This window comes from Ruditapes philippinarum, unplaced genomic scaffold (genome assembly GCF_026571515.1).
Source record: "Ruditapes philippinarum isolate M1 unplaced genomic scaffold, ASM2657151v2 ctg1207_1_1_1_1, whole genome shotgun sequence".
NCBI classification, from domain to species: domain Eukaryota; kingdom Metazoa; phylum Mollusca; class Bivalvia; order Venerida; family Veneridae; genus Ruditapes; species Ruditapes philippinarum.
Window position 1 is genome coordinate 120,528 of NW_026863877.1, and position 24,633 is coordinate 145,160.

At 33.0% G+C, this 24,633-nt stretch overlaps 1 protein-coding gene across 1 annotated transcript in view; it reads right to left on the reverse strand.

The window, feature by feature from the left end:
• Positions 1-466: 466 nt before the first annotated feature.
• LOC132723631 (cytoplasmic dynein 1 heavy chain 1-like) overlaps positions 467-24,633 on the reverse strand; it is a 64,198-nt gene continuing 40,031 nt past the window's right edge. The window contains exons 57-86 of the mRNA XM_060708395.1: positions 24,392-24,545; positions 21,640-21,835; positions 20,541-20,658; positions 19,983-20,198; positions 19,551-19,689; positions 19,077-19,177; positions 18,280-18,464; positions 17,894-18,110; positions 17,640-17,729; positions 14,740-15,054; positions 14,228-14,359; positions 12,246-12,340; positions 11,970-12,072; positions 11,227-11,298; positions 10,569-10,644; positions 10,170-10,330; positions 9,776-9,887; positions 9,375-9,559; positions 9,063-9,176; positions 8,542-8,712; positions 8,076-8,177; positions 7,799-7,917; positions 6,956-7,091; positions 6,335-6,475; positions 5,768-5,782; positions 4,737-4,929; positions 3,651-3,793; positions 3,229-3,339; positions 1,458-1,612; positions 467-1,033 (exon numbers count right to left, since the gene is read on the reverse strand). Coding sequence (XP_060564378.1) covers positions 865-1,033; positions 1,458-1,612; positions 3,229-3,339; positions 3,651-3,793; positions 4,737-4,929; positions 5,768-5,782; positions 6,335-6,475; positions 6,956-7,091; positions 7,799-7,917; positions 8,076-8,177; positions 8,542-8,712; positions 9,063-9,176; positions 9,375-9,559; positions 9,776-9,887; positions 10,170-10,330; positions 10,569-10,644; positions 11,227-11,298; positions 11,970-12,072; positions 12,246-12,340; positions 14,228-14,359; positions 14,740-15,054; positions 17,640-17,729; positions 17,894-18,110; positions 18,280-18,464; positions 19,077-19,177; positions 19,551-19,689; positions 19,983-20,198; positions 20,541-20,658; positions 21,640-21,835; positions 24,392-24,545 — 4,236 coding nt within the window. The 3' untranslated portion in view covers positions 467-864. The remainder of the gene's footprint in view (positions 1,034-1,457; positions 1,613-3,228; positions 3,340-3,650; positions 3,794-4,736; positions 4,930-5,767; positions 5,783-6,334; positions 6,476-6,955; positions 7,092-7,798; positions 7,918-8,075; positions 8,178-8,541; positions 8,713-9,062; positions 9,177-9,374; positions 9,560-9,775; positions 9,888-10,169; positions 10,331-10,568; positions 10,645-11,226; positions 11,299-11,969; positions 12,073-12,245; positions 12,341-14,227; positions 14,360-14,739; positions 15,055-17,639; positions 17,730-17,893; positions 18,111-18,279; positions 18,465-19,076; positions 19,178-19,550; positions 19,690-19,982; positions 20,199-20,540; positions 20,659-21,639; positions 21,836-24,391; positions 24,546-24,633) is intronic.

Consider the following 24,633-nt stretch of genomic DNA (forward strand, 5'->3'; position numbering starts at 1 on the left):
AGGATTAATACTTACAAGTAATATGACAGCAAAGAAATGATCCTTATAAATTGTGGCTACTTTGTAGCATGTATCAGTTACTGTGTAGTAGCATAAACAAGGCCATAACTCAGCAAAGAATCATTCAACTGGCAAATTATTGTAATAAGCACCAGTACTTCAGCTACCGATCAGTCCAGTGAAGTTCAAGTCCTTTTTCAGTTTTAAAGGACGGAGACCTAATCCGCATCTGTCGCGGCTACTCTGTAGCAGACAAAAAAATACAAGTAAAAAATAAAATAATATTAATTATAGTAATAGAATGTTTTGTACTTTTGTCATCTTGAAATATAAGTTGATCTTGGCTGAAAGACTTCAGTCTCTGTGTTATAGTCCTGAACTTGAAACAATAGACAATTGATATTCCTTTTATGATTTAAATATAATTAAGAACCATTCTCTGATATACCGAAGAAATAACAACACATTTTAAGCTGGGATAAAATTTAATCTAAATCTAGAGAATATGGGGTAATAAATTTTAAGCAATTACTTCAATTTCATCAACTTTAAGCATAAGCCAGAATGTAAAACTAATCATTCAATGCTGTGAAGAATATTCTTTTCTTATCATTTCAATTTCGAAGACACAAATCACAATTTTTGTTACATTCAACTGTTCAAATTACAATGTTTATATTAATTAATGAAATAAAGCCAAATATATCAATAACAACCTAAATCCAGAAACTCCAAACAGTTTAAATCTAATTAAAGCATAAAAAGTAAACTTCAAAGATACACCACAACACCAAATGGGGGGAAAATTATTGTCTTTTGGTTAAAGTTTATTTCACTTTAAGAATGTCATATCCAATGGTTTGTCTAGCCAAGATCTGAGGAGACCAAAGCGACACCACGTTCATAGAAACTATGATCCTTGCCAGAACCTTGCCCTTCTGTGTCAAAATCAAGGGTAAACAAGAGCTGGGCACGTGTAGAGTTCAAGTAGACAGGCAGAGTGACTTTGTTTTCTGGTTTCTTGCCTTCATACCTGAAAATAAGGAAAATTTTATCAATTGTTTGTTAGTTTGATTGTTTAGTAAGTCATCAGTGTACAGGCCAAAGTAATAAACAATTCTTTATAATCTGCATGAATACATTAAATAACCAGTTAAGAAATGCTAAGTAACCCATCTAATCAACTATGAATAAAACAAAGAAAATGTGACCTGCTTTAGTTTTCATTTGTATAGCCAGTTATTCAGTGTTGTTAACCAAGATAGTTAAGGATAATGAAATACTGTACAATGTATATTGTTCTTGAAAAGTTTATAATGACTTAACTTGTCATTAGCAAAGATAACCATGTGTACCTAACCATGTGTACCTAACCATGTGTACCTACACATTTATGTATTTGTCTAACAAATTACTTTGGTAATTCTACAGCCTTTAAGACACAAAGGAACACATACTTGATCCATCTGAGAAGTGTGAGTGGTAAATCAGTGGATATCTTTGAGGAGAGTTGTAATGTATTATTTTTACACACAGCTCCCTGCAGACGTAGACCAGTCACACTAAAACTGCAAGCGTCCAGAGCTCCAGATTTCCCATCAGTCACCTTCACCTGTAATTAATAATTATACACAGTGCATTAAAACAATACCTCAAAGAATACAGAGAAATGTGCGGTGGTATGAAAACCTTATCAAAACTTTGACACAGACCGAGTAAGACAGCTTTACCTTTTAAACAATTTCAAATATAAGTCAGCTAAAAAGTGTTTATTTAGGCTTTTGTAAGTTCTTGGACTATTATTGATATCCAACACACAAGCCTTGACTGACGTCATCGGTGGAAATATTTGGCTCCAGTGTAAGTGTACAATAGGAACTTGATGGAGCTTTATTATCTTCATAATTTATCCTAGCATAAATTCTGGTTTGTACCAGCATTCTTATTATCTCACCGACTTTATTTCCAGTCATATGACAGACTAAAACACTACAATTACCCATTACCTGATATGGTTGCCAAATAACAACATATGTATACATTATCTACTGAAAGCAACTTAGATAGTTTGGTAAACAAGCATTTGATAGTATTGCGGGCAATACAGTAGTCCCCTACCGGTCCCTCAAAAAGTTCTTTAATTGTCATACACTCCTGTGTATTGCCATTTATAATGAATTTGAGGATGAAGTCTGTATTTGAAAATATCAACCACAAAACATAATAAAATAAGTTTGTCTATATCACAGTAATGTGTTAAGTTTCCATGCTTAGTAAGGAAATTATGTTTATACAACCTTGTCATATTATTACGATGTGGGATTTTAAAGTAAATCCTATAAGGAATGAAGAAGTTGGAGTGAAAATACCAGTTTCTCGAAAAAAATCTAAGTTCAAGGGGGACATAATTCTGGAAATAGTCTTGCTAGAGTATTTAACCTTCTCAAAAATGTCGAGTGATAATAAGAAACATATATATGAAGTTTGAAGTAGATACATTAGGAAATAAAGAAGTTATTTAAAAAAGACAACATTTTTTCCCCTAAAAAATCTAAGTTCAAGGGAGGTAATACTGATATTTTTTGTGCTAGAGTTATAAACCTTGTCACATATGATGTGGTTGATGACCAGAAACTTATATTTAAAGTTTGAAGTAAACACCTTAAGAAATAAAGAACATATAGTGAAAAAGCTGAAAATTTAAATCAGAAATCTTGAAATTCAGGCTATTTGTTGCCATAGCAACCAGAATTTTCAACATAGGAAGAAAAGAAAAAGATGTGCATAATCTCAAGACTGCCATCTACACATATTTCAAGTTTCATAAAAATATTTTCAGTACTTTTTGAGTTATCACTGGATCCAGTTTATGTGTTAAATTTGCCATATTTTCAGACTATTTGTTGCCATAGCAACCAGAATTTTCAACATAGGAAGAAAAAAAAAAGACGTGCATAATCTCCATACTGCCATCTATCCATATATCAAGTTTCATAAAAATATTTTCAGTACTTTTTGCGTTATCGCGGGATCCAGTTTTGTGGACGGACGGACTGACAGACAGACAGACAGACAGACAGACGGACAGACGGACGGAGGGTAAACCTAAAGTCCCCTCCGGTAAAACCGGTAGGGGACTAATAATATACTTTATTTTCATATATTATATTGGATAGATTAGATACATGTTATTATAAAGCAGAGGATGAACAAGAATGGTGAACATACATCTAGGTACAGCTCCTCAAGTGACCAGCTGTTGGCCTGGGCCACATATTGTCTTGTTGCAGTGATGTAAGCCTCCGAGATAAACAGTCCACCAAGCCATACTTGTAGATTCTAAAACATTTCAATACATTTAACTATCAAACAATGAATTTCAAATACTGTATCAGTAATTTCATCAATAATTTTACAAAAATGATAAACAAGAACATGTGTATTTGTTTTGTTTTATTAGTATTATGAATGATATTACTAATTATTAAATAAATGTAACCTTTGTGTGATTATAGATCAACATTTTGATTTTGTTTTCAACCATCTTTATTTTACTCAACAAGAGTCTGTTAAAATACCTATGGAGGACAAATGGCACTAGACATAATGCAGTCAATCAACATAGATAAAGTATATTTGAAAGGAGTTACCTTAAGTTCTTTAGCTCCTCCTTGTTGTGTAACTTGTACAACATTCTGTAACTGTTTAATTCTCTGACTGAAGTCAGTGATCCATTGTATAACAGTGATAGCAGCTGGTATAGTGTATCTCCTCCATGTCTGTGGGATCATACCTGAATATATACATTGTATCATAGTTTGGAGACCTTTCTGTTGAAAATGTGTCAGGGTTAAATCGTATACATATACATGCACAGTGCGTTAACTGGAGTGCGGGTATTAGTTACCCGCACTCCAGAGCATGCCCATTGATTGGTTCGTTTTTGCTGGGGTTTACATATTGTGACGGCAGTGAAAGTGAAATCGACAGAAATGTCATATTTAGATGCTCGTTCATTGGTTCATTTTTGCCGGGGTTTCATATTGTAACAACAGGGAACGTGTTTTTATGTTTGACTATGATACAAAAGAGAAAGAACACCAAAACACTCGGTAATCTGATTAATACTCGGGGGGCTACGCCCCCTCGTACAAATCAGATAACCTCGTGTTTCGGTGCTCTTTCTATTACTTATTTCTCTTATATGTGTATTTTAACATCAAACTGCAGAATCATATCATTATATATTTTTATTGATTTATTCTTTGTTGCACTTGTTACATGTTTCTCAAAAACAGCATTTTTTATCAATAATCCAAACCGGTTTCATATTGTTTATTTTAATACCAAATCAAAATTTTGCTGCACCAAATTAAAATTTTGCTGCATATAAGTATATAACACTGCAACATTTAAAAACAAAATGTTAATACATGACAACAGATGATTATACATGTACTTTATTGCAACTACTTATATTGATATATTGTAATATAAATAAATCAATCATATGATCTACTTTTAAAATGCTCCTTGACAAACGTTTACATTCTTTGTATATTCTAGGAAAATGAGATTGAAGTTTATATGAGCCGTGCAATGACAAAACCAACATAATCCTTTGCGACCAGCATGGATCCAGACCAGACTGCACGGATGCGCAGGCTGGTCTGGATCCATGCTGGTCGCGAACGCATTACGTTGGTTTTGTCATGAAACGGCTCATATTGCCTTACCTTTAGCTAGATCAGCCATCATAGTTCTATGATGGTTAGTTGGTTTTTTAGAACCGACACACACTTGTAGAACATCTTGTAGATCACGTCTAACATCATACAGTAGTTTAGCCCCAGCATTCACCTCACGCTCAAAGAAGCGGAAAAGTGGGTCCTTTATGTTCTCCATGGTTCGCTTCATTGCTCCAACAGCCTGAAATTATTAGTACAAACATCTGTCAAACAAAATACACTCAGCTTTACTGGTAACTGATACTCTCTATATATTACAATACTATTCACAATGATGAAATCAACTTATCTATATTTACAGTACACATTTAAAATACATGCATAGTCAAACTAAGTTTGATAAATCTTAATTTTTTTTACAATATTAAAACTTTTTTCTTATTTATTTTTGGATCATTTGTCATTAGTTAAAATGGTGGGCCTCAAAACCCACAGAGATACATGTAAGTGATTCAAAATCTAATAGAAGTAAAATCAGATTTAACTTAATAAAGAAATCCATTTGTAAATGCCATTCTTCTTAATTAACAGTTACCTTAAATGTTATTTACAAATTATAAATTAATGGTGGTCATAAAAACACACAAAATATCATTATTAAATACAGACAAACTTACCTTTATGAGTATGTACAAATTAGGTTTTATTGTGTAAGGATGGAATGTTATGACATGTGTGTTAACATAAGGAATGCTACATCTATTATTTGTCAAAATGAGACTTCAAGAAAGACATTGTCCATGTGAACATAAAAATGACAGATATTATGACATTTAAATAACTTACCTGCTAAGACATTAACTTGTATAAAAATACCATGAATATTTAAAAAGCATAAAAATCAAGTAAAGCATTGAAGCAGACAAAATCAACCAAACTGAATTTTTCCTCTAACCCTTACAATATGACCACATATTTCCCGTCAATGACTAGGGCTGGGGTAAGGATCTGAATCCCTGTCTGGAAAATGGACTGGGTGGGAGATACATTTACCATATCAAAATTATACTAGTACTTACAACATCTTCATAACCCTGGTAAGTGACAAACATGGCAAGGTTAGTAATGAGATATGAGAATCCTGAAATCCCTAATTCAAACATGTTTTAGCCTAAAATTATTCCATAAATTTCCATACTGATATGAATGCAAGTTCTTAGACAGATAAAAAAAAATGTACATGCAATTCTGAATATTGATATAAAAATTGTAAGGAAACATATCCATTTATTATTCTAAAAGTCTTAAATGTGCCTGAAACTTTGTTGAATTCATAAGATCTTTATATGTAAACTATTATGTTATAAAACTATTGTTGTGTCTTGTTGTTATAATATAGAATAAGATGATAGAGACAAGGGTATAAAGATAAAAAGAGAGAAAGCTACAAATATTAACTGGTTAACAAACATGACAATATTAGGTAAAAACACTACATGCACTGTTCTACATATGTGTGCAATTAGTAAATAAGAATTATCATAAGACAAAACTTTTAGTATGCAAGAAAAATGTTAACTACATGTATGTTGCAAATATTAAAAGTGAAATATTATACAAAATATCAAGAATTTGAATGATGTTACCTTAGGAACAAGATCTAGCCATGTTTTAACAGATGAGTGTAGAGTTCTCATCCATGCAGGTCGTCCATCAACCATGGCTTTTTCTGTATCATCTTCTATGTCTATCTCATCAACATCTACATCATCTTCCAATAACTCAACCTGTATATCGTCAAATTACATTAGTACAAGCTAGTTCAAGCTACCATAAAATTTGATATACAACCTTCATAATAACATTGTTACATCTTTTTCTTTTTGTTCATGTTTTAGTGCCCCCCAAAAAAACAAACATTTTTGCAAGCTATATGGTAAAGGAAGCCCATCAATGTATATGCAAACTAATTCTTAGCATCTTCTATTTCAATATGTTTGCTGCATTGCTTTCTCACATAATTGATTATGAAGTCCCTAGCAGGAATTCAATCAGCAGTACTAAGGGGTAAATGACAATCTTTACCACTTCACATTAATATCAGCAGAGTTGAGCACAATCTATTATAATTATGATAGTTTTGTTCATCAACATAACAAGTAAACATTTTTTCAATTTAACTTTAGTTGAAATACTTTCAATTAGAAACTACCTATAGAATTTATATAAGGATTTTTTCAGTGTTCTCTGCATTTTTCAACACTTACCTTCATAAGTTTAGCACACATATCTGAACCCTGGTTGGTGAGAAGAACTTTCTCTGCATTGTTAGGCAGACCAAGCCAAGCTGGTGTCTGTCTGTCACCATCCAGATTCTCAGAAAACTTCACAAACTCCTCTCGTCTAAAACATTTTATATAGCACATCATCAATTTAGCTTTTTTTAATGAATCTTTTCAGTAAAGCTGTATCAGATGATACTCATACAAATTCCTTTTCGTACAAATTACTATCTTATAATAAACTTATTCTGATTTTGACTTAACCCAAAAAATAATTAACAATATGTTACTTTACCTTAAAACTTGCCTCCAGATGTGTCAAAATATTCCATGAAAAATTAGGCTTGAGATAAATGTACTAGGATTTGAAGAAAATTAAAAAGATTCAAGTAATGATTTACATGTTAAGTGTGATTTACGTGTGATTTTGCAGTATGTATCACCATATTTATGTTGACTAACACAGTAAGGACTATTTTTACATATTTTGACATCTTTTTCATAATTTATATGAATTATAAGCTTCATTTGCAATGTGTGATTCAGTTTACAATATTTTACTTTTAAATACATTTTCAAAATTTTCATGGCAATTAGCATGAATCTGTAGGCATGCTGCTTCAAGTCTGTTGGCATTGAATCTACCTATGAGCCCAGAGCAGACAAGCATTAGTTTATGTCATCTGACCTTGGTTTGCACTGTTGCTAAGCAATCAGAACTTATTGTCTATGAAACACTTTTTCTAAAATTGATTAATGATTTTGTCAAGATTGAAAGATGGACAAATCTGTTTAAGTTATTTCTATTATATTAAGTATATTCCTAACCTTATGCTGTCAGGCATGACAATCTTTTTACCAGGACCATCCATGTTAGGTACAAGAGTAAAGTCTCCCTCAAAACTCCTTGGTGTGAACAGCTTGTGTACAAAGCTTGTCAAAAGTCTCTGTAATATAGAGAAATCAAATTTACAAATTACATAAACTGCTTGTAATGGTCAACAAAATACATATGATCGAAATTAAATAATTAAATACCTACGATTAAAACTTGGCAAGAAAATGTTAATTTTTTAAAAGAAAAAGAAGTCATTTCCTAGATTACCTGATCGAAGTTATTATCAATCTTTCCTCCATAGATACACTGTGCCAATAAAGTCCTCACAGCATCCCAGGGCACCTTCTCTGGGGGCAAGTTTGTTCTTCCCTACAATATATAATCAACATATAAATATGTAAATAACACAGTCAGTTCCATATGTATATAAAAAACAGTTCCGTATGTATATAAAAAACAACAACAAAAAACAAAATCTATCTGAATAATATTGTTTCTGAATAATACTGTTGTGATTTTTCATTTTATTTTTGAATGAAAACTCCATTTCATGACTAATTGGTAACTATGTGGCATGAGAACTTGCTACTAAAAGTGAGACAAACAGAAGAGGAAACAATTTAAAAGAAATACAATGAAAGGCAATTTATTCAATGTTATAAACATAAGAAGCTGAGGCCATGAGGCATCTCATGCAATACTGAGCATGCATATATAATGAATGGAAAATTACCATAGCAACTGAATCAATCCACGTATCAAGCATGTCACAAGCAACTTTCAGGTCGGATTCAGTAAACTCGTATTTCTTGGCCCAACCAAGAGGCATGTACCTCATCCTTTCTTGTACAATAGCATGGAACCAGGCCAACAGGAAATATAACCTTGATCTCTCATTTGGTTCCTAGAAAGTCGTTTACAATCTTTTAATTATGAGACACTTATACACGTAAAATAGTGGTTAAAGACAAAAGTTCAACAAGGTGTTCATCATCTTTAAAGTGTTTTCCCCAACAAGTTATTTTTAGTGCAAGATTTAATTAAACTAAATCAATAGCTCAATAGCTGTGCATGAAGAACAAGGCTGATTCAAACTTGTTTATTTCACCATTTCTGATAGAAATTAACAACATCAAGAAAGCCACACTCAAAAGAGTTTAACTTTTAAAATAGAAAGTTAATATTTAAATAATTTCCCTATTTTGTTGTTATAAATATTGATAATTCCCCTAATTTACTATCATAAATACTAACTCGGCACATTCTGGTGGCGGGTATAGTACTGAATGTTCTCAGTAAGTTGGCTGACACACCAGGTGGAGGTTCAAATGTAAACACTCTACCAGCACGGAGTAAGTTTGTTGGTAACTGAAATATGGAACATAATAAGCATTGATTCATATTTATTTACAAATCTGCAAAAAAAATCTTCATACAGTTACTTATCAACAATTAAAGAAATATTCCATATAAGGGAAACTTGTTATTGATTTTAAAATACAAATAACAACAGAACAAATAAACAGAAATTGAAAAGCAAGTACATGTATTTTATGTTTTAATTACCTTTGGATTGATTTCCATAGTAAGGAAAAGTCTGAAGCTTGGATGTGGAGTTAAGTTGTGCAACTTCTTCTCCAGCTGTACCAACCACTGTGGTGCAAGGTGTACATTCTTCAGCATGACCCATCGACCTGACTTACTAGAAGAGTTGATCACCTTATCTGCTTGTGTGAATCCTTCGGCAGAACCTTTAAATAACAATATGAGGCATGTTTCAATTCTGTAAATTCTGTTTCAATTCTGTAAGTTCATTACCAATGAATTCTTATATAACAATGAGTTTATGCATTTTAGGCCAATTGAAAGTAAACATATTTGAATTTGTAAAGGTCAGCTTGTCTTAAGCTGCAATCTTTCTTCCAGACAGAATCAGTTTATTTTAAACTATGTGTCAATGAACTTACCAATAGCAATGGAAGTAATCTGTTTGCCTAGCTCTGTAGCCAGGTCATCTACTCTGCTACTAGCATCATATCCTGGTAGTGAGCACATCAACACTGGTGTACTGGCCTTCAACTGAAATAAATTTCTTACATATTACACATAATACCATTACAAGTTTATAGGAATGACAAAAATAGTAATATCAGTTACTAGCACAGTATTATATACACCTTTTTCAAAATAAGTTATATGAAGTTATTCTGTAAAAATACCATCGTAATAGATATCATCATGACCATTAAAATTACAGACCACTGTAAAAACACTAAGGCCAAACAATAGAATCAGGGATGTACAAATGATTTTTTGATGATTCTGATAATATATATACATATATATGGTCATATGTTTTACCTCAGATTCAACAATTTCAGCAAGATCAAGTTCCTTATCTGCAATGTGTGCAAAACTTGTACCCAGCACTTTCTCTACAAAGAGTCTAGCCATTGATGTTAGTCTATCCGGTCTCATTGCTTGAACAACCAATAAACCATTAACTGCCTTCCCTATATCACCTGAAACATAAAACATTTACAATCCATTAAAACATCCTAGCATGATTTTTCTTAAACTTTAAAGTATTCAAAATATCTGTAAGGAAAGCTAGAAATCATGTTTTCTGTGATTCTTGTTTAAACAAATATGTGACAAAATATATGTTTTTGTTTTGGTTGGGTTTTATGTCACACCAACACAGTAGAGAAAATATGGCTGTATGTGCTATAAACTAATGAGGCACTATAAATTACTTACTTAATGGTTTATCAGAATCCCAGATCTCTGGTATATTTGTCTCAGCATAATCACTCTCCAACCATGCTTGGATCTCCTTTATTACAAAAAAAAACAAAACAAAAACATAAAAAGTGCATCAGTCATTTCAGTTGTGAGAGGTTTATATCAATTATATAACAATTTGACTAAATCTATACAGCATAAACAACTGATGTGATAATGGCAAGTGTATATCCTTTTTACTTACATGTCAATAATTTTTGGCACATTTTGTTCTATTTTGAGACACATAATTAATGAACATACATATGTTCCCACATAAACAAACAATAGTAAGTACACCTCTGTACACACAACAACACATGCAATACCTTCTTTTTCTTCTGCATTTCACAAAAAGTAACAGATAAATAATTTTAATAAAGGAAAATCCAGGTTAACATGTAAATTATAATAAAATAACTCAGCTCCAAACTTATTGGTATTTCCTTCAAGAACAGTATCTTTTTTCGAAGGCAAATTAAAAATGAAAGTGAAAATGATTGAACAAACTGGCCGGCATAAAAAATTGTTATAACTAGTATTTAAAGATCTTATTTAAAGACACATACTTTTTGTAAAGATTACAGTACAGGAAAGATAAAGAACAGAAAGTGACTGTTATTTGCAAACTTACAACATTTCCTTTCACTTCATCAACAATCTTCTTAAATTGTCTCAACTGACTCAGTCTAACTAGGGACTCGACCTAGAAAATCAATTATCAGATTATAGAAACAATAAATATTGAGGGCAATAATGTTGTTAAAAATTTTGAGTTCAAATCCATTAATTATTATACAAATTTACCATCAAACATGTTCAACAGGAATTCTTATCAACACTAGTTCACATTGAATAGAGTTACTCCACAATTAAAAACATTTGGGAATTTCTCAGCTAATCCAGATGTACAAACAAACTTTAAAGATTACAACTTCTTAATGTTGCACTTATTAATGGTAAACATATTGAAATTAAGTAAAATACTTTGAGCACTTTATTGTGAACTGTAGTGCAATATAAAGCTAAAAGATTGTTCTTTACCCTGGCTTATATGGGGAAAACCAACATTTAACCAACATTTAACAAGTTCCAGATAACATACTGTTGTCTTGATGTTCAGATATTTTTCTCTGACTTTAGAACACCATAACAGGAATATAACAATGTCTAAGCTGAAGTAAATTATTCTGTCCAAGAGATACTATCTGTGCAATTTTGTAATTTATTCTGTAACATCTAAAAACATTAGCATTCAGATTTTAATTCTTTCCATTATTTACAAACTAACATTACTAGAACCTCCAGTATATATTTATCTACTGTATTTTTTTTACTTGCCATTAATGCTATAGACTATATTATATCATTATATACCTGTTGCTGTGTCAAGCCCTGGATAGCTGGTGGAGGTTTAGATGAGATAAGTCCTTCCTGACTCCTTAAGAACTGATGGAACTCACCATCATATGTTGACTCACTGAAATTAACAAAATACTTGTACAAACACACAGCTAACTGGCGTTATATAAGACGTGAAATTAGATTTTAATTCTGAAAATCTAAAACTAACATTGAAGTACTTATCAGAAACAGAAATTTAACAATCTTGATTTAATCTCCAGGATATGTAAATCACATGTGATTTCTTACCCCTGCATGCCCTTAAGATGTATCCTACACAATTGTATAGCAAATGTAATCCTGTCCTCATGTAACATGCCTCTACCTACACGACTGTATGTCTCCTGTAAATAAAACATACAAAAATATTTATTTAAATAACCTTTCTCATAATAAATCTAAAGAATATGAACCAATTGCAAATACTTAAAACCCTTTTATTACAGAAAATTGTTAAATTTCCTTAGCAAAACAACTTAAATAAACTTTGTAAATGGCTCACAACATATTCTTAACAAGAGCTGTCTGTAGGACAGCACGCTCGACTATTCTAAGTGCTTGATAGTAAAAGAGCCTTGATAATGTTGAATTTTTTAAGTTCACAAAAGGGCTAATTTTTTTTATAAATTCATGTTATAGGCCTTAGAGTGAGTCTAATTATACAGTATTGGCTTGACTATTCGGAAGGTAATGTCACAAGGGTGTTTTATTGAGTATAATAATACTAATGACCTATGAATACATAAATTTGACAGAAAAGGTACAAAGGCTTGTTATTAAGATGTTTTATCAAGTAAATCACTGCTTTATTATTATGAATGCATAAAATTGTCCCAAAAAAGGCACAAACTCTTCAGTAGTTATGGAGATAACAGCTAACAAGCAAAACTTTACCATGAATTTCTAAGTTGAAAAAGGGGAGAAAAATCAGTCTAAATGCAAGATAGAATTATGGATTTTTGTCAGTGACCTACAATTATGACCCTAAATGCATATGTGAAGTTTTAAATAAATATCTTAAATAGTTATTGAGATATGTAAAACTTGCATGTAAACATTAACCAAGAGACTAAGTAGAAAAGGGGATATGAATCAGCCTTAATGCAAGATAGAGTTATGGAACTTGGTCAGTGACATACAATTATGACCCTCCAATTATGACCCTAAGTGCATGTGTAAAGTTTCAAGTAAATATCTTTGAAGACCTTTAACCAAAATTTTTAAGTTTCAAAGGGGCAAATAATTCTGCAAATATCGCAGGCAGAGTTATGCAATTTTGCAAACTGATGTACTTTGTTACTATAAAAAAGTATTTTAAATTTCAATTGAATATCTCAAGCAATAATTGAGATATTTGACTTTACAAAAAAACTTTAACCACAATTTCTAAGTTAAAAAGGGGCATGATTCTGTCAATATTGTAGGCAGAGTTATCCAACTTGTCAATCTGATGAACCTTGTTACTATAAATAAGTATTGTAAGTTTGAATTGAATATGTCAAGCAATAATTGAGATATTTGACTTTACAAAAAACTTTAACCAAAATTTCTAAGTTAAAAAGGGGCATAATTCTGTCAATATTGTAGGCAGAGTTATCCAACTTGTCAATCTGATGTACATTGTTACTATAAATAAGTATTGTAAGTTTCAATTGAATATCTCAAGTAATAATTGAGATATTTGACTTTACAAAAAACTTTAACCAACGCAGACGCCGACGCGGACGCTGACGCCGACGCCGACGCCGACGCCGGGGCGACTACAATAGCTCTCATATTCTTCGAATAGTCGAGCTAATTATGAAATACCTACTCATGAATCATCTTATTATGAACTGATGGTAACATTTAATATCATAGAAATTATCGATTGAGAAAAGGAGCAGTAGTCCAGTGGTAGGACGCGCACTTAGGGATCAAGAGGTCCCAGGTTCGAACCCCACTAGGGGCACTGCTAATTTCCTTGAGCAAGAAATTTACCTGCGATTGCTTCACTTCACCCAGGTGTAAATGGGTACCTGCGAGGGTGGTATAAATCCGTTGCGCCAAAGTGTCGGCTGCACTAAGCGGAGTTAAAAGACTCCCCAGGGAGATTGATAGATAGATACCAGTAGCCCGATGACCAGGGGTAATAGCTGTAAAGTCGGTGAACGTGCGTAAGCATGAAACTTAGACTATAAAATGCAATTATTATTATATTATTATTATAAAAGCAATGCAAGATATTTTACCTGGAACAATTCTGATGTAATAACTGCCAGTCTTTGAGTATACTCTTTGATACCATTCAGTTTGGGACTGGCGAGGACAGAGTGGAATATCTCCAAGAAAAACTGCAGTGAGTACTGATACAGGAAGTGAACCTAAAATCAAAACATACATATTGTACAATGGTTGTCACATAGTCACAGATTCGAGGTACAAGCATGCGGCCCATACCAAAAATTGTCATACAAAGCTAATAAATTTACTTCAAAACTTTTGTGGTCAATGACATTAAAGAATCCAATAAATGTTATAATGTTGAAATTTACCGTTTGTCTTATATCATTTGAAGTAATTTTCAACAAATCACATGTACTATATGTAGTGTTCACAAATGCAATATAAATGGTGACTTTTAACCCTTGCTTGGGCCCAACAGACCATAATGAATTCCTGCAGTCAAAAGGCCAATTTTTGACAAGTATCTGGAAAACATCATAATTAAAACATATTATACTTCATTCTAATTCAGATGTACCTGTTTCAAAGCCTCCAGTGTGAAGTATATACTACTACAGGACATAGCCAGTGGCAGATATTGTTGTGATGTTGTCTCAACTTCAGCCATGATAACGTCTGTCTCCTCCATCTTACGTGCAACTTCTGCTGCCTCTTTCTTCAATGTCTCAAGGTGAGTAATGATACTGTCATCGTCAAGGATACGACCTTTCACCTCATTAAGGGCTTGCAGCAATGACTTCTCAAGCTGTCGTAGTCTAACCTGGAACTCGCCCTGTAGTTTGAGCAGGTCAGATCTCTTCTCATCAACATCGGGTCTCTCAGACTTCAATACCTAAATATTGAGAAATTTTGCAAGTTAGTCTGTCCACATATTTTTTGGTAAATCCAATCACTGATCAAGACTTGTTCTTAATCTTTTTTGACCATAAATGAATATACGTTAAATTTTCAATATGTATAGCAACAAGATATGTTTGTAAAACATGAATGCCCCCTATCAGCAGCCAATTAGTCATGTGATAAGGTTATTATGCATGACTTCTGACCCAGTGATCAAACAATTAATAAGGGTTATCAAGTATCTACTGGTCATGACCTTAACCTTTGACTCCTTGACCCAAAACTCAATAGGGGTCATCTGCTGGTCACGACCAATCATCATACAAAGTTTGAAGTTCCTAGGCCTAAGTGTTTTTAGTTAATTGATCGGAAACCGTTTTAACATACAAGGTCAATGTGACCTTGACCTTTGACCCCTTGACCCCAAAATCAATAGGTCATCTGCTGGTCATGACCAATCACCATACCATGTTTGAAGTTCCTAGGCCAAAAGGTTCTTAAGTTTTTGATTTGAAAGCATTTTTACCTACAAGGTCAATGTGACCTTGCCCTTTGACCCCTTATCCCCAATATCAATAGGGGTCATCTACTGGTCATGACAAATCACCATACCAAGTTTGAAGTTCCTAGGCCTAAGGGTTCTTTAGTTATTGATCGGAAACTGTTTTTAACTAAGAGGTCAATGTGACCTTGACCTTTGACCCCTTGACCCCAAAATCAATAGGGGTCATTCTACTGATCATGACCAATCACCATATAAAGTTTGAAGTCCTTACGCCTAAGGGTTCTTTCGTTATTGATCGGAAACCGTTTTTACCTACAAAGTCAATGTGACCTTGACCTTTGACCCCTTAACCCCAAAATCAATAGGGGTCATCTGCTGGTCATGACCAATCACCATACCAAGTTTGAAGTTCCTAGGCCTAAGGGTTCTTTCGTTATTGATCGGAAATCGTTTTTACTTACAAGGTCAATGTGACCTTGACCTTTGACCCCTTAACCCCAAAATCAATAGGGGTCATCTGCTGGTCATGACCAATCACCATACCAAGTTTGAAGTTCCTAGGCCTTAAACTTCTTTAGTTATTGATCGGAAACCGTTATTGCTTACAAGGTCAATGTGACCTTGACCTTTGACCCCTTGACCCCAAAATCAATAGGTCATCTGCTGGTCATGACCAATCACCATACCATGTTTGAAGTTCCTAGGCCAAAAGGTTCTTAAGTTTTTGATTTGAAAGCATTTTTACCTACAAGGTCAATGTGACCTTGCCCTTTGACCCCTTAACCCCAATATCAATAGGGGTCATCTACTGGTCATGACAAATCACCATACCAAGTTTGAAGTTCCTAGGCCTAAGGGTTCTTTAGTTATTGATCGGAAACTGTTTTTAACTAAGAGGTCAATGTGACCTTGACCTTTGACCCCTTGACCCCAAAATCAATAGGGGTCATCTACTGATCATGACCAATCACCATATAAAGTTTGAAGTCCTTACGCCTAAGGGTTCTTTCGTTATTGATCGGAAACCGTTTTTACCTACAAAGTCAATGTGACCTTGACCTTTGACCCCTTAACCCCAAAATCAATAGGGGTCATCTGCTGGTCATGACCAATCACCATACCAAGTTTGAAGTTCCTAGGCCTAAGGGTTCTTTCGTTATTGATCGGAAATCGTTTTTTACTTACAAGGTCAATGTGACCTTGACCTTTGACCCTTAACCCCAAAATCAATAGGGTCATCTGCTGGTCATGACCAATCACCATACCAAGTTTGAAGTTCCTAGGCCTCAAGGATTCTTTTGTTATTGATCAGAAACCGTTTTTACCCAAGAGGTCAATGTGACCTTGACCTTTGACCCCTTGACCCCAAAATCAATAGGGGTCATCTACTGATCTTGACCAACCACCATACCAAGTTTGAAGTTCCTAGGCCTTAAACTTCTTTAGTTATTGATCGGAAACCGTTATTGCTTACAAGGTCAATGTGACCTTGACCTTTGACCCCTTGACCCCAAAATCAATAGGGATCATCTACTGATCATGACCAATCACCATACCAAGTTTGAAGTTCCTAGGCCTTAAGGTTCTTTCGTTATTGATCGGAAACCGTTTTTGCTTACAAGGTCAATGTGACCTTGACCTTTGACCCCTTGACCCCAAAATCAATAGGGGTCATCTACTGATCATGACCAATCATCATACCAAGTTTGAAGTTCCTAGGCCTTAAGGTTCTTTAGTTATTGATCGGAAACCGTTTTTGCTTACAAGGTCAATATGACCTTGACCTTTGACCCCTTGACCCCAAAATCAATAGGGGTCATCTACTGGTCATGACCAATCATCATACTAAGTTTGAAGTTCCTAGGCCTAAGGGTTCTTTAGTTATCACTCGGAAACCATTTGGTCTACGGACCGACGGACCGACGGACCGACGGACCGACAAGTGCAAAGCAATATACCCCCTTTTCTTCGAAATGGGGGCATAATTATTTTATGACAAGTTATAATCCTATATGTCTATTGTACAATAACAGTTAATACCTGGAAAGCTTGGTACAAGAAATTAAACAAACCTGGTTCAAACACTGATCCTGTAAACTGCTTCTTGTCACTGTAAAGTTGACAAAGGTCACCCTTGAACAAAGATCTGGTGGGAACTCAACCTGAAACATTGTCAAAATATCTAAAAGTGATTTGAAAATATATCCCAAAATAGTTTTCCATGGATAAGAAATAAATAAATATTAGTAATGCATGTGTATGATACAAGTTTACTATAGCGATGTTAACTTGGTAATTGCATGTTGTATTCAGATGTATCACTTACATTTGGATCCCTGGTAGACAGGAAGATAGTGAATGATGGTGACAAGTCAATATCCTGGTCTCCGAGGGTGATCAACACACGACCTCCAGTACGCCTCAATTCACGATTCAGTACAGGGTTCAATATTGGATCATAACTTTCTACATCTTGTACCAGCAATGGATTACCAAATCGCAATGCACTTTCTAAATTCTTACGGAATGAATCATCCAGGAAACTGAAATTTTGAAATGTTGAAAGATAAACATTTAATAATATTTCAATTCTAGTACACAGACTATTTTATTACCACAGTAATTGTTACAAATAGAAGCGTAAGAATGTATGCATTTAATAGAGGATAAAAATATGTACATATAAATTTAACTTATTAAGAGAATTATTACCTTGTTCTGGTAATCTTCTTCTCCCTGTATTCATTACAGATGAAGGTTGTAGCCTGACCAGAGGGATCAATGATCAGTGGGTATCTATTAAATCTCTTCAACATAATGGCATTCTCTGTACACAGATCATCAGCTGGTAGTGCATTAGCTTGCCATCTCAAACGTTCATCAGCATTAGACAGATACTGTGATAGTAGATCAAGTTAATATTAAAACAAGTAACAAATTAAACACAAATATCAATTCACATCATTTAACATTTATTTCAAAATAATAAACATTATATTATGGGGTAAAAACTCAAAGGATTTTAAAACCTAGACTCAGAGCCCATTCTGCTTGCTTCTCCATTTTGTTATTTTGATATCAAAATTAATTAACTAAACATAAGAAAGTTTGGGTATGTTTGGGTTTTATGGCAATTTTAACACAATTTGGTCAAATCTTGGCAGACTGTCCACATAACCAGCTTTACTAGATAACTAACAAGCAAACACAAATTTGTCCACAAGTGACAAACATTAACTAATTGCACATGATTTCTGAATCAGCAGTGAGAGACAAATGATAGTTATACTCAAATAATAATATGTGAGATCACTCATCACAAAGAAATTTAGCCGCATCTGAGGATCAAACCGGTGACCTCTTGATTACAAGTCTGATGCTTTCCCTATTCAGTTCATTATACAAATTCAGTAAGGTAAATAAGATCACAAAATACTACTTCATAACATCATTAAAATTAAATTATATATCATAGTATAGTTCCGAGTATAAATTTAAACCATACTTACTTCAGTCCTAGCCAGGTCATTTCTGAACTGTATGGAGGCCTTCTGTAGATGATTGGACCAAGTAGAGAACAGGTTTCTTCTCATCTTCTGATCAAAGTAGCCTGTGATATATTATACCAAATGTAAGTTATAGCCTATATTATCATATTATATAACATTTTTAAAATCTGAGCACTAGCAGTAGTAAGGACATGCCTATTCTATCTGTATAAATTCTGGCTAGCCTGAAAAGATGAGCACTTGGACAAGAATTTAGTTTGTAGGCTAGTTAATGGAAATCACTTTAACAAGAAACGGTCATTATATTTTTGCATGTGGAATCTTGTATAAAAATTCAATATTGTACCAGTTAACAACTGCACTAAAATGTTAATTTTACATATGAAATTAAGCAAGTATAGTTTAAAAGTTCAAGCCTTTAAACTTGGATATAAACATTTGGAATCATATGATAGATTGTTTAAAGTGACATACCAGCATATGCCATAAATGCAGATGAAATGAGGACATCTCCAATGATTGTGGCCATTTGGTTCTTGAATGTCTCACTTCCAGCCTCCCATCTTACCTTCTCACTAGTCAATGACTCAAGAAGGGCAACACTACGTTCAACCTGTAATTCAAGTATAACAGTCATGTTTTATATCTAGAATCTAACTGTTCTGTCTAACAAAACAAGATGAAATCTTACACGTAAAGAAGTTATTTTTAAGAATGTAAGGTTCAACAGAAATGTCCCTCAAGCCAGAAATAATATAGAAGGGGTTATCAGTGATCTCCCTCTACATTGATAAAACAGTAAAGTTGTCATGGCTTGAACATAAAACAGCAAAAACATCAAGATAAACTATTTTGTGTACAAAAATTAAAAGGCCTGTTTTTAACAATGATTTCAAAATGGAATACCTTTAGTTCTACAGCATTTAGATCTGTCTTGATGGCCTGGGCCTGACTGATAAGTAAGGCATACTCCTCCTTGTATTTGGCAATACTTCTCTCTAGGTCAGCTATCAGCTTCATTACATCGTCACCTTTCAACTTGTTCTCATTGGCCTGAGATTCAAGGGCCAATAACTCATTACGGAGAGGCTCCACACGTTTCAACATGTCAGCATAGTTGATCTACAATATACATTATACAAGATTTTTGAAATACAATTTTTTTTATTTTTTTTGACGATGTTTATGTTATAAAACATTCAAGAATCACAATTTATTAAAGGAGGTTTTAAAGATTATAATAGTTACGGTAAATAAGTAGCAAAGACAATACTTCAGAAAGAAATTTTTGTGCAGATTAACATGACCTAATCAGCACTTATGGGACTTCAAACTTCAAAAGATACTTTTAATTTCTAATGGCTTTGCAAGACTATAAGTGATTAAAAAGCTATCATGTATTGTCACTTCCCTCAAATAATAACAGCATTTTCATTAAATTGTTGAACAAATCCAAATCATTACCTGAGCAATAGCCCATTTCACCATAGGACCACAAGCCAAACTAGCTCTGTTCACTTTCTCATAGTTGAAATCAGGGTTACTTAAATACTTGGCCTTCATTTTAGATCTTATATCATCACTGCAATTTCAGGAAAGCAGAGTTAAATATATGTACCTTAAGAACAATTTAATGTTATTTTACCTTTTATTGTTTTACAAAGACTAAACATAACAATAAGTGGAACATGATTATTAAGATGTTTACAACAGCATAAATTGTGTGAAAATTATATATTTTGTAACATAATTAAAGTCATATATAATGTATGAATACTTCCCACTACTGTTTTTACACTTTCACATTAAATGCGGACTCCAAAAGATAAATGATTACTGTATACATATACTAAATCTTTATTTGATATGAAAGAATTTCTAGCACATTCAATTACATCAACTTATATATGAATGACAATGTTTCTGTGTTGCCCCTTACAGCAGCATTTACTTACGAGATATCATCAGTTTTGAGAGCAACAATTTTTGCAATAAAATCATCCTTAACAATGATTCCACGAACAGCCTTCCAGTCACCAGACTCCCCAAGCAAGAGACAAATTGCCTCAAGAGCTGTTTTCACTGCCTGGGGTGGATTACCCATAGATCGTATCTCTACAAGATCCTTCTTCTTGATAGATTTCACAGCTGTAATTCACAGGCCATAAAAGTCTTTGTTTTCAATACATAACAATATTTGATTTAAAGATAGATGGAAGTATTTTTGTGTCGAAAGGTCAATACATTCTTTTTAAGTCTTCATCCATCCCTCATATATAATTTTTGAAGATAAAAAAAACTCCATTAATTTATCTTTCAATATACTGTAGACCCCCGATAAGTTAAAGTTGAAGGGAATTGCGTAAAAACTTTGCCACATTAGGACTTTGACTCATGAATTAGTCTCAATTTAATGACAAAATTTTTATGTAAAAGCTGTATAATAAAAACTTTACCCTTACAATGACAGAAAATAGGAATGCTACATTTCAAATTTTACTCAACTTCCATCTACCTTTTCTTTACATATTCAACATAAAAGCCTTGAGTTAAGATAACTTACGATAAATCATCAGTTCTAAAATTGACAATGCTTGAGATGAAGTTGTCTCTCATTATAATGGATCTCATTGCCTTCCAGTCGACATCTGGCTCACCAAGGAGCATACAGATGGCCTCTAGGGACAGCTTGACAAGCGGGGGAGGATTGGGCAGTGCTCGGATCTCCGCAAGATGTTGTTTCCTGATGGATTTCACAGCTACACACAGGCAGAGAGGAGAGGAAGTGTGCAAAATAAATACAGATACAAGCATGCAAGGTATATCCAAAACACCAGAAAACATAAATGTTTACGAAACTTCTGAAATGCCTTATCCCAAAATTTATTTACTTCATTCCTTAGTTGGATTCATATGGTTAGCAGCATTATATATCCTTATAAAAACTGATACTTTTGCAATGATTTTCACAAAAACTGAAAGTGTTGTCTATTATTCAGGATAGGCAATAGACAGGAGTCCTTCAGCTACATGAAAATGTGATTTAGTGGTGTGTGACATATACGCCTGCATTACAGGACTTGAAAACAGTACAGAAAGTTATGGTATGCAAAGCATGTCATGGTAAAAAAACACTACATGCTTAATCTTTTTTTTTAGGAAATAGTGATCCATTTCATGTGTGCCATGCACTGAAAAATTACGTCTCTGTTCCATACTTTTCAAAAAACAGCCAGTAGAACTCAAATGTTTGATTTTGTCCAATTTGCACAGACTCCTGTTTTTAATACAGCTGTGTCAAAAAATCATTATCAAACTCCAATATTTGACATCCTGTATTATGCCATATATATGTTTCAATGTTGGGATTAAATTCAAAATTTGGAACACAAATATTTAATCTATTATAGCAACCATAGGTGACTACTTTGTGATTATGTTTTATTACACTATAGTGGTAGAAAGGATGAGACAAGTCTGCTGATAAATTAAACTTCATCCACAAAATTCATATATGAAAAGGCATTTCAAAAGTTTCTCTAAACATAAATAAACATAATAAAGCAAAATGTTTCAAGTATTTGATATCTGAGGCTCCTAAACTTACAAAATTTGGTTGTTTTTTTTCCAAATTTGATGGAATATCATTTAAATACATACAATGTAGAAAATATGTTCTGATTTTCATTATGAACTTCACCAACAAGGCTTATTCAACCCATTACCTCTATTTTTTATATATTTGACTACATATGAGCTATACATATCATCAATAACTTGATACCCTTTAACTTATATACATTATTTGATAAATTACCAATCATAAATAAATATACCTCAATACCGTTCAACAGAAATACACAAATTACCTCTTTGAAAATGTAAACTTAGGAGCCCGAATAATAAATTACCATTTCAATTTATCTCCAAATAAACAAATTCAAAATGTTTCATTATTTCAACAAAATAATATTTCTGTCAATTAAATGGCCTATAAAAAGTCATCAAATTTGCTACAGTGGATATCATATAATTCTAAAACATTTCACTTCTACCCTATTATATCTTCCTGGATCTAGTAAGAATAATGTATTTTCCATACACAGGAACATATTTTTAAAATTCCAAGGTTATCATTTCCCATCATTTTAATAAACAATTTTTATTTCAATCAATATACTAAACCACCTCAAACCTGTAACAAAGCTTTGAAAAAGCCAACACAAGTGTTGTTCTCACAAACAGATGTTATTCAATGAGAGTTTTTCAAAGCTTTGTTACATTCATGCAGCTAATCCCTCCTATATGTTCACACCATTCTATTTAGTACAATGTACATTACAAAAACTGAAGCGTACATGATGACAATAGCATTTAAAGGAAAAAATGGGTCAAAGAATTGATCAGAAACTTATGTGCAAGATAAAAAGGTGGTATACTTAGTAGGTAAGACTTTTTTGCATAAATCTTGGTATATTTATACATGTAATAAGGAAAATATGTATTAAGTGAAAATGTGGATTCATTGCTACGTAATCAAAGTTTAAGGTATCACGGTATGTCTGTATAATTAAGGAAGAATTCCTTACTGCAAGGAGGAAATTTAAGTAATTTAGATATATAATTGAATATTAGGTAAAGTCAAAAATATATACAAGGTTATATATGAAGTAAATCTCAGGAAGGCTGGTCACCAATTTCATTTGTTAATCATATATATTTAGTCCAAAACAATTGTATACAAGTAATCTTAATAAACTTTAAAAATAAAAAAAATTCACAAAAATAAATTGAGAAAAGCCCAAATAAAAAGAAAAGCTGTCAGTTAAAAAGTAAAAACAGCAACAAAACTTTACTACATAAAACAAATTGACCAGCAACTAAACAAAACATAAAATGGCAAACTGTTCCTGGGATAGGCCATCTGTTTTTTAATGGTCTCATGTCATAAGTTATCATTACCTTCGTACTTCAACAAAATACATTCCTATCAAACACTTTAACAAAATACATTTCTCAAACTAAAGCTTCATCAAAGGCTAAATGAAATAAACCACACAAAAATATAAAGGTATTTATCAACATTTTCATTCTTCAACTTTGAATTAAATGGCATTTCAAAAAACCTGCTGTATGTACCACTTTAAAACAGGATGTACATATCTAATTTTTTTCTCATTCAAGTATAATATGCTATAATATGCTATACTTTTCTATTGAACATAATTCATAAATCCTCAAACTTAGTTCTATTCAGTTATAACAATTTCATACATTGTATCTGGCTATAGAAAGAATGAATGGTATGGACATACCTTGTTGGGCCTCTATGACAGCTGGCTCGACCTTGTCTAGATCTTCCTTCACATCAACTTGTTTTATCTGGATCTCCTCTGTCTGTTTCTTCAATGCTTGCTGAATCTCCTGTGATGTCACCTTCTTACCTTCAGCTTCTTGTTGATCTTTTACCTGAGATAGCAAAATAAACTTGCTTACAGTCTGTAGTTACTCTACATTTTTTTTTTATTATTCAGTTAAACTTTACAACTGTGATGAC